This window comes from Perognathus longimembris, chromosome 17 (assembly GCF_023159225.1).
Source record: "Perognathus longimembris pacificus isolate PPM17 chromosome 17, ASM2315922v1, whole genome shotgun sequence".
NCBI classification, from domain to species: domain Eukaryota; kingdom Metazoa; phylum Chordata; class Mammalia; order Rodentia; family Heteromyidae; genus Perognathus; species Perognathus longimembris.
This window is the reverse complement of record NC_063177.1, coordinates 55,219,464-55,231,003: the sequence shown is the minus strand read 5'-3', so window position 1 is coordinate 55,231,003 and position 11,540 is coordinate 55,219,464. Positions and strand designations below refer to the sequence as shown.

Genomic DNA, 11,540 nt, shown 5'->3' with positions numbered 1-11,540 from the left:
CAAATGTCTGAGTGTGCCGAGACGGATGACACAGACAATGGAGAGGGCCCTGAGAAAAGCCCTTCTGTTTATAGGGCTTGGCTCTTGACAGAATTTGAACAACTGTGAGTCACAAAGCAGCCTTCGGTTTAGTAAGAACAAGTTTTAGGCAGGAGGGGTGGACGGCAGGACGGACCTGAGATTTAAGTTGTTTTGGAAGGACCGCGTTACTCCCTGACTCACAGAAACAGCCTCCCTCACTGTGGCTCTGATGTCGGAAGCTCCCCGGACCAGGGGTGGACGGTCTACTGTGGCGGACCAGGCCAGTGGTACCCCCAGGAGTAGTGGCTCAGTGGAACATGGGGGGGGTGGTGGGGCTCAAGCTCAGTCCTATGGCTCCTGAGCTCAGTACTGCCGCCAGTCTCCAGTCATTGCTCACCAGAAGCCAGTTTGCTAGATAGCAAGGGAAAGATTTCGCTGGCATACATAATACTCTGGTCAGCACAGAGCAGATCCCAGCATGGGCCCGCAAGAGTCAAGGTGAACAGAGGTCACAGCCTTAGCCGGGATGAGGAGAGACCGAGGCAGTCCCAGCCTCGTGACCACAACCCAAGCCCGCCCAGAAAACCGACGACATTGCTTAGAGGAGCTGCAACTGGTGGTTTGCTGCTTAAGAGCAGAACATGACCGGAAGAGAGGCCCACCCGTGGCCCACCGGGTGAAGAGAAGGAGCGTGACGCGGCTGGGCAGAGCGGAGAGGAGCCGTGCGCCACTGTGACGCCCCACCCCGCAGCCCCCCTCTGTCGCCCCGGCTCCCGGTTCAGACACCGAGCACGACACAAGCACTGGGTGCCAGGGCCAGTGGGTCAGTGGGTGTGGGAGGGACTGGGCGGTGCCCCGGGGCTGCAGGGAGTGGGAGTGTGGTCAGGGCTGCGGGGGTGGGGAGCGGGTGGGAGTGGCCGCGGGGCGGTGGACAGCGGGAGCGGTGGTGAGCGGCGTGGGGGCGGGGCTGGGCTCGGAACACCTGCTGTTACTCCAGGGTGGGGGGGCAGCGGCACACGGACAGAGCGCAGAGCTCCCGGCGCTGGTGACAGCGAGGGTGACAGGCATGGCGCGACACGGAGGGCCTCAGGCAGCAGGAGACCCGTGGATCTAGCAGCCTCTTCCTCTTCCCTCCACTGCCCCACAGGAGAGGGGACAGTCCCTCCCGCGCCCGGGCTGTGGCCTCCCCGGCCCAAGTGCTCGGTGGCTTTGCGGACGCCCCCGCCCCCCTGCCTGCGGAGCGCTCCGGCTCCGCCTGGAGCCGACTGTGACGTCACTCGCGCCCCGTCAGCGACGTGACGTGAGCTGCGAAGTCCCACTCACGCCGCGGGGCGGACTCGGGAGGGGGGAGGCTGCACACCCAGGCCCTGCGGCGCGCCGGGCACACGTGTCCTCACGCACACACGCGCAAGGCTGGTGAAATCCACTGGAAACACAGACCTGCCTCTCCCAACTAGAGCTCGCATCAGCAACCAAGCGGGCAGAGGGCCGGCCGGCCCACGGTGCGCGGCCGCCCCCCCCCCCCACACCCCCGCCCTCGGCCAGGAAGGCGCTGCGTGTCGCGTCGCTAGGCGAGCCCTCGCCTCCACACAGGGCACGCACACCTTTGTTCTGGGACCCGCGCAGTCTACACCACGCCCCCCCCCCCCCCCCCCCCCCCCCCGTCTTCCGTCTCAGAACTGTTGTCCCTCCCAGGCTTGGCCTCCGCCCTCAGCCTGCATTCCCAGCCTAGCTCTCTCGAGATCATCCGCTGGTCACACAGCTGTTGCTTCCTCAGCCAGGCCCCGCCCCTCTGCCCCAGCCCCGCCCTCCCGCACTTTATCTACCCCTACCCTCAGTCGACTTTGTACCAAAGGCAAGTTCTAAAACCGGACTTGGTTTTTATAGACTCTTTGTCCCCAAATATTTAATTCCTGTGGCCTTCTAGGCAGAGCTGAGTGAGAGGTCTCGCTCTGGCCCCAGCGACCGTGGGAGGCACAGGAGGAAGGCCGGTGGCCCCCGCCACCCCCCCCCTGCCTGGGACCAGGCAGAGACCTGCTTCCCACCCTCAGGCCGGCGGAGGCGGAGGCGGAGGGCGGAGGTACTCACGCTGTCCACGGCCAGGATCTTGGCCCAGATGAAGACGAGGAGTGGCCGCAGCTCTCTGGCGGAGCTCTGGAGCAGCTTCAGCACGTAGGGGAAGATGCCCACGGACAGGGCCTGGCGGGGGAAGAGGGTGTCAGGAGGGCGTCAGCGCTGAGCAGCCCTGGGCGCTATGTGGCCCCCGGGGGTGCGGGCCGGCAGCCCCGGCTCGTGGACGGGCACACGGGCTGAGCGGGCCTCACCTGGGGCAGGCGGGCGGGGCGTGGGTTTTAACTTTACAAGTAGCTGCTGCTTCCTGCCTAGACCAGAACAGACCCGGCGGCTTTCCTTATGGACTCTGAATGGTTCTTCCCAGTTCTAGATGTCCTCTCTCCTCCAGTGTGGGCTTATCAATACAATACTCGGTTGGTATTAATAAAAACTCCAGACTAAACACCGGGCTGCACAGACTCCTGTGCCGACCTCCTACCCCGGTACCCAGTGCCCTCTCCCCGCCCGCCCTGCCCTGCAGCAAGCACGCTGTGGCTGACCTGCTGTCAGCCTGTTCCCTTTGCACCCTCAAAGTGAAGTAAAAGAACTAATTCATGTCAGTTTTTGTTGTTGTTTTTTGCCAGTCCTGGGCCTTGAACTCAGGGCCTGAGCACTGTCCCTGGCTTCTTTTTGCTCAAGGCTAGCATTCTACCTCTTGAGCCACAGCGGCACCTCTGGCCGTTTTCTGTATATGTGGTGCTGGGGAATTGAACTGGGACCTCATGTATAAGAGGAGGTGAGCACTCTACCACTAGGCCATATTCCCAGCCCCTCATGTCAAATTTTGAGTCATTTCATAAATATGATTTTTCAAACTAACTTTTTTTTTTTTGGCCAGTCCTGGGCCTTGAACTCAGGGCCTGAGCACTGTCCCCTGGCTTCTTCCCACTCAAGGCTAGCACTCTGCCACCTGAGCCACAGCGCCACTTCTGGCCGTTTTCCATATATGTGGTGCTGGGGAATCGAACCGAGAGCTTCATGTGTAGGAGGCAAGCACTCCTGCCACTAGGCCATATTCCCAGCCCTCAAACTAACTTTTTAAAAATTATTTTTTTGGTTGGTTCTGGGGGCTTGAACTCCGGGCTAGGGCTCTGTCTCTGCGCCTCTCTGTGCTCAAGGCTAACACTCTACCACAGCTTGAGCCATAGTCCCACTTCCAGCCTTTTCTGTTTATGTGGTATTGGGGAATTGAACCCAGGGCTTCATGCATGCTAGGTAAACACTCTATCACTGAGCCATACTCCCAGGTCCCTCCTCCCCCCCTCCCATTTTTTTGGCCAGTCCCAGGGCTTGACCTCAGGGCCTGGGCACTATCTCTGAGCCTGTCTGTGCTCAAGGCTAACACCCTGTCACTTGAGCCACAGCGCCACTTCCAGCATTTTCTGAGTAGTGCATTGGAGATAAGAGTCTCACACTTTCCTGCCTGGGCTGGCTTTGAACCATGACCCTCAGATCCTAGGCTCCTAAGTAGCTAGGGTTACAGGGAAGGTCAAGGGCAGCTGACTGCCGGTTTCATTTCCTCTCCACCTCCCTCCACTTCCTTTATTACATCTTGTTTTGTTTCCGCTCTTCTGAGCGAGGTGGGCAGGGTCTTTCAGCTCTGCGTGTGTGTGGCCAGCACCTGCCCTGCTGGGGGCCATTCCAGTAATAACTAAACTACATAGAAAACTGGGTAGAAAATGGGTTAAATTGAAAAAAACACAAACCCTAAGACATCAGGGCCTCGCTGCAGGCTGCAGGCACAGCCGTGGCCATCAAGGCCTTGGCCCGACGGCCCGCGTGGGGCGCACAGCGCGCCGCCCTGGCCCTCAGCCGGGGCTGAACTGGGACCCGACGTCTCCCCAACCCCAAGTGAGGGGGAAGGCACCCACCAGGCTCACCGCCCAGGGACCCAGGTCCAAAAATCGTCCCAGCAAGTCCAAGGCTCTCAGCCGGTGCACTTGGCTTAGCAGCACCTGAAAGAAACAAGAACAAACTGGCATGAGAGGAGAACCACAGCGACACACGGCGGGAAAGCCCGTCCCACGAGCCGGCGCTCTGCGGGGTCTGAGTTCCCAGCTCTCGGCTACCGTCGTGGTCCTTTAGCTTCCAGGCAGGGGAAGGAGACACGCGTTATCCTTCATCACACAAGAGCTATGCTCACTGCAGAAAGCACTAGCACAAGCAATCTCTGTAGTTAGGGAGACAGGGCGCCGGGCCCGTCTTGCCGGGTTAGCTTCTCGGTGCTGTGTTCTGGGTACACGCTTCCCTGATTGACGACACCGCACTGTCCTCACCTCCCTTACAGGAGACGGAACCGCTGGATTGTAACCGGCCACACCATTTCCAATGCCAGCACTGTGTGTCACTTACATAAATGGAGGCATTCCCATGGGCGGATATCTGTACGACCATCAACATGTGTTATTATAGACAATGCTGTTCCTATACCCAATGCGCACAAAGCTGTGAGGTAAAGTTTCAAGGGCAGAGCATCTAAAACTACTTTACCAGTTACCCTCTGCTGAACGGATTCACCCTTTTAACAAGAGCATGGCAAGCAGCGCTCACTGAAAGGTGACCGGACCACTTCCAAACCCTTGTACAGCTACTTAAAGACAGTGCTGCGGTTTCTCTTCCTCTGTGGCAAGGCGGATGATGGGTTAAGTAGGGCCGGATGAACACCAGTGAACACAGAGCTTCCTGGGGCTGCCCAGGTCTGCGTGCCGGGCGTGCAAAGGCTGTGTCAGGCTTCCGGCAGGCACGGTGAGGATGCTTCACAGAGGACCGGTCCTCAACAAGGAACCCAAGGGTGCCGGCCCTCGGGCCAGGGTGCCCAGGAACCTGGGAGGGGCAGCGCCAGCACAGAGTATCTGGTGCTAATGTGCGAGATGCACGCACAACCTGCATGTGCGCACACATGATGTGTGTGGACCAAGGCACGCCCATGTGCATGACCGCACGAGGGAGCCGGTGTGTGACAGGACGTGTACGTGTGTCACACAGGCATGTGTGCACACAATGAAATGTTTGTACGTATGAAATGTGTGCCCCAGACGCTCCAGGTCCTTCTGCTGCCCTGCCAGCCAACCGCTTAGCCCTCTACTTTCAGCCTCCACGCTTACTAGAAATACAGCGGGGCGCTCCCCACGAAGCCCTCACTCACGTGGCCTGCGAGGCCTCTGTAAAAGCATGTAATGGTCTGCTGTGAAATCATCCTTCCTCTTCTGTACACCGTGTATCCCCTTCGCTCTTGTGCTTTGTGCCTGGGCCTGCTCGCTCCCTGAAGGGATGCAGACGGTCACAGAGCCCAGGCGGGGCCCGCAGCTCCAGGAAGCCTGGGCACCAGGACCTGGCGGAGCAGCGAGACGGTGCAGGTATACCGTCTCACACCTGTGCTCAGGAGCCTACGAGGCCTGTGACAGAGGCTCCAGACGCCCCACGTTGGGGGAAGAGAGCAGTTAGGAAATCATTAAAGGCAGGCACGGTTATTCAACGCTAGCTGCTTGGGAGGCAGAGGACGGGATCATGGTTAGGGACCATCCTGCGGAAAGAGAGGCTTGGGAACTCCAGCCATCTCCATGAGTCAGGGCTGGCATGGCGGCACGCCCCTGCTATCCCAGCGACCGGGAAGAGCCGGGGCGGGACGTAGCGACACAGGGAAAACACAAACAGGGAGACTGCAGCTCCGGCTGGCCTGGTCATGACGTGAGACCCTACTTTGGAAGTAACCTGTGTAAAGGGGGCCGGGGGTGCGGCTCAGCCCTCACACACAAAGCCCCGCGTTCCCCGGTGTCACGCGCACGCCAATCACCACATCTCCTTTCTCATTCCTTCCTGGAGGTGGAAAAGGACGGGGTGCTGGTCTGGGGAGGTGCGTTTCCACCCTGACAGCCCCTGCCCGTGAGGCTGCGGCCCAGGGGCCTGACGGGGCCTCTTCCCGGGCGCCAGAGGGCACCAGCCGGAGCCGCTGAGGTGCAGAGCGGGTGCTGAGGGGAGACAGAAAATTCGCTTTGGCTCCTGGGGAAAAACAGCAAGGATCTGGAAACTGAGGTCCACACTGAAATACTGTGCCTTGATCCGTCATGGCACTGGAGGACAACTCATGGGTAACGAGGCCCAGGCCTCGTCAGGAATGAAGGTTCTTAAGACAAGGCCTGGGGGAGCAGCGGCGGAGGGAGGGGCTGGGCTGCACAGGCCCTGCGGGTGAAGCCGGCGGGCACGCTTGTGTTCTGCCTTTGCTCGCCACTCCAAGGCCCACCCTGGCTGCCAGGCGCTGGCGGCTCCCGCCGGTCATCCCAGCTACTCAGGACGCTGAGGTCTGAGGATCGCAGTTCGAAGCCAGCCCAGGCAGAGAAGTCCACCAGACTCTTATCTCTAATAAATAGAGCCAGCCTTGAACACAAAGAGGCTCAGGACCAGCAAAATAAATAAATAACTACATAGCCCGTGGTGGTGATGAGAACCCCCCTGTTGCTGTTCACCTGAAAGATCGGCCGGGCAGTGCCGGGAAGGGGGCCGCCAGAAGTCTCCCGAGGGAGCAAGGGCAGAAAGTGGGATATCCACATTAGGGACAGTTTGGCAGGCTCCAAGGACCTGGACTGGCACGCTTGGCACTGGGCCCGTGTGGGGAGGGTGGGCCGGAGTCCACGGCACCGCAGGCCTGGGGAAAGCTGTGGGAGCGGTCTCCAGGGGCGTGTGGCACAGGCCCCTCCCCCGGCCCCCAGCACTCCCAGCCCGGCGCTCCCCGCCTCTCTAAAGGGCCAGCTTTCTTTGCTTTGTTGCTGTTACTGTTGCTTTTTTTCTGGCCTTGAAAATCTGTTTGCTTATTTGTTGACAGCTCCCCATGCAATCCCAAGTTGGTTTTTAATCCACACGCATATAAGAGGAACAGTAATCATTTTTACACTCTTCTCATGATGCCGGAAAGTACTAGCATTTTTAAGAATGACGGAGCTAGAAGAGCTGAGAGGAGGGGCGGGGCTGGAGGGCGGGGCGAATCAGGGACAGTGACGTGATCACGGCGCACATCAACCAACAGGCTGAAGCCCTCCGTACAACTAGAAGCTAATGCACAAGTGTCAGGGGAACGAGACACAAATGCATTGCTGCACACGTGAGTGAGCCCGCCCGTGGGCACTGGCAGCGGCGGCTGCGTCTCGGCGGCTCACCACTACCGCAGGTGGGGATCCTTAGGGCAGAGCATGGGGAGCCGAGGCCCAGGGGCGCGCTGCACGGGGGCAGAGGCTACCCACGCCGGTCTCCTACGTGATCTCTTGGAAGGAAGCGGGCGGCACTCGGTGGACCTTGGGGCCGGAGAGGATGGACGGTGCTGTCCCTCACCGTGGGCTTAGCTGCCTTAATTGAATGTGATCGTGAAAGGAAGCAAGGCGGGTGAGGACACTCGCAACACACCCAGTCTGGCAGCAGAGAAGCTCCTGTGGGGCCTCACGCCTGTGTCTCCGCTACTCAGAGGGGCAGAGATCGGGAGGAACACAGGTTAATGTCAGTCCAGGCCTAAAGTTCACAGACCCCATCTACATCAGTAGGTCAGTGGGGTGATGGGTGTCTATACTCCCAGCTACTTGGGGGGCCCACCAGGGGGGCATAGTACAAGGCTTGCCGGGAATGGTTCTTTTTCAGACAGTCTGTCTGAATGAGCCTTTTTTCTTTTACCTTGATTTTTTGGGGCAGATCTGAAAAATAATCAAGGAAAAAGAGGAAAGGCTCAAGTAGTAGAGTACTTGTTTACCAAGCAGTACCTTAATATTGAAAAAACAAAGCAAAAGAAATAAACACCACTGGAACGTTTCTAGTTTCTGAAGTGAGTTGTTAGACTCCGGTGTCGACATGGACCAAGCCAACCGTGTCCAGCATAACCTGGCTTTCCTTGGTCATGACTCCAAAGGTCACTGAGTTCACACACCTCCCCACAAACACACATTCACTGAAACCAAAACTGGGGGACCTTCCTCATCTGATTACGTGTGACGAGCTCTCTGACCCCCATAACCTTCCGTGGTAGCAACACAAGGGTCAGCTGACAGGACACACAGAACGGATCTCCAAGCCCACAATCGTGCCACAGCTTGCATGTGACCGGGGCACACCCAGAGGTCCTGTGTCTTTTGTTGTTGTTGTTGGCTGTGGGGCTTGAACTCAGGGCCTAGGCGCTGTCTCTGAGCTTGCACACTCAAGGCTAGTACTCTTACCACGTGGAGCCACAGTGCCACTTCTGGCTTTCTGGTGGTTAAATTCTCATGAACTTTCCTGCCCTGGCTGGCTTTGAACTGTGATCTTCAGATCTCAGCCTCCGGAGTAGCTAGGATGACAGGCGTGAGCCACCGGAACCTGGTGTGTCTGTGTTTTCAAGTGACATGATGACAAATCCACCGCACACAGACAGGGCCGATGCACGTGCCGTTTTGGCGATGACCCACAGGTGCCGGTCAGGAAGCCCTCTGTGACCCTTACGATCTGCTCAGCGCGCTTGCCTGCTCTCTAGAGTCGTCTGGCACGAGGCTGGCTGGCAGCTGGGCTTCGGGCTCCCGCGGCCCCCGTGTGTGCACAGGGGCCCTGGGGACGCTTTACAGGAAAGCCCACCGTGACTTCTGACTGGCTGGCGTGAGGTTTACCATCTGGCCCCACATGGGGAGCAGCGGAGCAGCCGGGGGACCCCAGGCGGCCTCAGGTGGGCCAACCACGCTGGGACTCGGCATTTTGGCTTCTCCTGTGGTCTGGATGCCTCGGCCAATCAGGCCACGGCTGCAGCAACTCACCTGTAAAACGATGGGCAGTTGCTCAGGGGGGCTTCTGTTCTCCACGCCCATGGTGAGCCACACCTGGAAGGCCGTCAGCTGCTCCGCAAAGAACGGGCTGTGCTGTGGGGTAAGCAGGGAGCCGATTAGGGCGGTGCGGAGGGCAGCGGGCGGAGGGCGGGGGCCGGAGAGCTCCGGGGATGGGGACCGGGATGGGGAACGGGAAGAGGCGAGGGCCGGCAGCTGGCGGGCGAGGGGCAGACGCAGGCCCGCCGCGTGGGGAGGGTGCACCGGCGTCTGAAGGGAAGTGCACAGGCGGCGGACGACGTGTCCGCCATCTGAGCCAGGGGTGTCCGTCAGGAGATCCCGGCACAGGGGCTCTTTTTTCTTTTTTTGAGACAGGTCTCACTATGTGGCACAGGCTGGCCTAGAACCCTCAATCCTCTTGTCTCAGCCTCCCGAGTGCTCGAATGACAGTGTATGCCACTGTGCCCGGCCAGATACTCTTTTTTTCTCTTTTACTTTTGTTCTGGGTTTTTTTTGCCAGCCCTCTGCAGGGAGATGGGCTGCTGGTGAAGGGCTTGGGGATTCCTCAAGGGGGGGGGGGGGGCGGGGGGCGGGGCAGACAGGAGGAGGAGGACAGTAGGGTGCGCATGCTCGGGGAAGTGGACTGAATGGCCTGGCAGGTCCTCTCAGGGCTGACGACAGACAAGGCCACACTGGGCCACGCCGTGCGGGCCCAGGTTCGAAGGGGAGGCACTGACTGGGTGCGTGGCGGTGGGAGGCAGGCCCGGGCGTGGGGGCAGCGCACAGGCGCGCTGAGAGGCCCACAGGGCCACCCCGCCTTCCTCGTCCTCACGCCAGGCTGCTGGCAATGAAGGGACCCGGCACCCCTTCCAAGGAGCGGCTTGGGGAGCGGGGGCAAAGGCTGAGCATTTGAGCAGGAAGAGGTGTGCGGGCCTCCCCCCTCAGACCAGGGCAGCTCTGGGCTCAGCTCATTTATCCACATCCACACCACGGGCCCCGTGGAGGCCCCACCCGGCACAGCTGTGCATCCGGGCGCCCAGCCTGCGGCACCGGTCAGCGCCCTGGGGAGCGGGGCGGGCGCTCCACCAGGAGGGCGGCGCTCATGAAAACAAGGCGCTCCGGGGCGGCCTGTTAAGGGGACCCCCCCCCCCTCCCGCCAAAGTGGCAGTGCTGCTTTCAAGAGAATTATTCAAAACTAGTTTAAAAAATCCCATTAAGCGCCCCTTCCTCCACAGCCCACGGGAGCAGTTGCTCCAAGTCAGAAAGACCGTCAGCCTGCAAATGAGAAGGACGCCCTGCCCCTTCTTCCCAGTTAGCGCTCGCTTACAGAGTCCACGCTATTCACTGTTGAGAACGACTGCTCCGTGCGGAGGACCAAACACTCCTGCTCTTCACACCTCACACGCACAGAGAGGAAGAGCAGCCCTAGCCAGGGTTCCTAAACCTGGGAGCACACAAGCTGGGGCCACTGCCCAGCACACGGGCAGCTCCACGGCTCAATCACACCCATGAGGCCCCGGAGCTCCGGAGCACGGCTCCCACGCGTGACACCCACACGAGGCCCCGGGGCTCCGGAGCACGGCTCCCACGCGTGACACCCACACGAGGCCCCGGGGCTCCGGAGCACGGCTCCCACGCGTGACACCCACACGAGGCCCCGGGGCTCCGGAGCACGGCTCCCACGCGTGACACCCACACGAGGCCCCGGGGCTCCGGAGCACGGCTCCCACGCGTGACACCCACACGAGGCCCCGGGGCTCCGGAGCACGGCTCCCACGCGTGACACCCACACGAGGCCCCGGGGCTCCGGAGCACGGCTCCCACGCGTGACACCCACACGAGGCCCCGGGGCTCCGGAGCACGGCTCCCACGCGTGACACCCACACGAGGCCCCGGGGCTCCGGAGCACGGCTCCCACGCGTGACACCCACACGAGGCCCTGGAGCACGGCTCCCACGCGTGACACCCACGAGGCCCCGGAGCTCCGGAGCACGGCTCCCACGCGTGACACCCACACGAGGCCCTGGAACACGGCTCCCACGCGTGACACCCACGAGGCCCCGGAGCTCCGGAGCACGGCTCCCACGCGTGACACCCACACGAGGCCCTGGAGCACGGCTCCCACGCGTGACACCCACGAGGCCCCGGAGCTCCGGAGCACAGCTCCCACGCGTGACACCCACACGAGGCCCCGGAGCTCCGGAGCACGGCTCCCACGCGTGACACCCACACGAGGCCCCGGAGCTCCGGAGCACGGCTCCCACGCGTGACACCCACACGAGGCCCCGGAGCTCCGGAGCACGGCTCCCACGCGTGACACCCACACGAGGCCCCGGAGCTCCGGAGCACGGCTCCCACGCGTGACACCCACACGAGGCCCTGGAGCACGGCTCCCACGCGTGACACCCACGAGGCCCCGGAGCTCCGGAGCACAGCTCCCACGCGTGACACCCACACGAGGCCCCGGAGCTCCGGAGCACGGCTCCCACGCGTGACACCCACACGAGGCCCCGGAGCTCCGGAGCACGGCTCCCACGCGTGACACCCACACGAGGCCCCGGAGCTCCGGAGCACGGCTCCCACGCGTGACACCCACACGAGGCCCCGGAGCTCCGGAGCACGGCTCCCACGCGTGACACCCAC

At 61.3% G+C, this 11,540-nt stretch overlaps 1 protein-coding gene across 2 annotated transcripts in view; it reads right to left on the bottom strand.

The window, feature by feature from the left end:
• Rptor (regulatory associated protein of MTOR complex 1) overlaps positions 1-11,540 on the bottom strand; it is a 270,069-nt gene that overhangs the window by 49,337 nt on the left and 209,192 nt on the right. For both annotated transcript variants that reach the window (XM_048366647.1, XM_048366648.1), the window contains 3 exons: positions 8,892-8,993; positions 4,005-4,088; positions 2,110-2,220 (listed from right to left, as the gene is read on the bottom strand). In XM_048366647.1, coding sequence (XP_048222604.1) covers positions 2,110-2,220; positions 4,005-4,088; positions 8,892-8,993 — 297 coding nt within the window. The remainder of the gene's footprint in view (positions 1-2,109; positions 2,221-4,004; positions 4,089-8,891; positions 8,994-11,540) is intronic.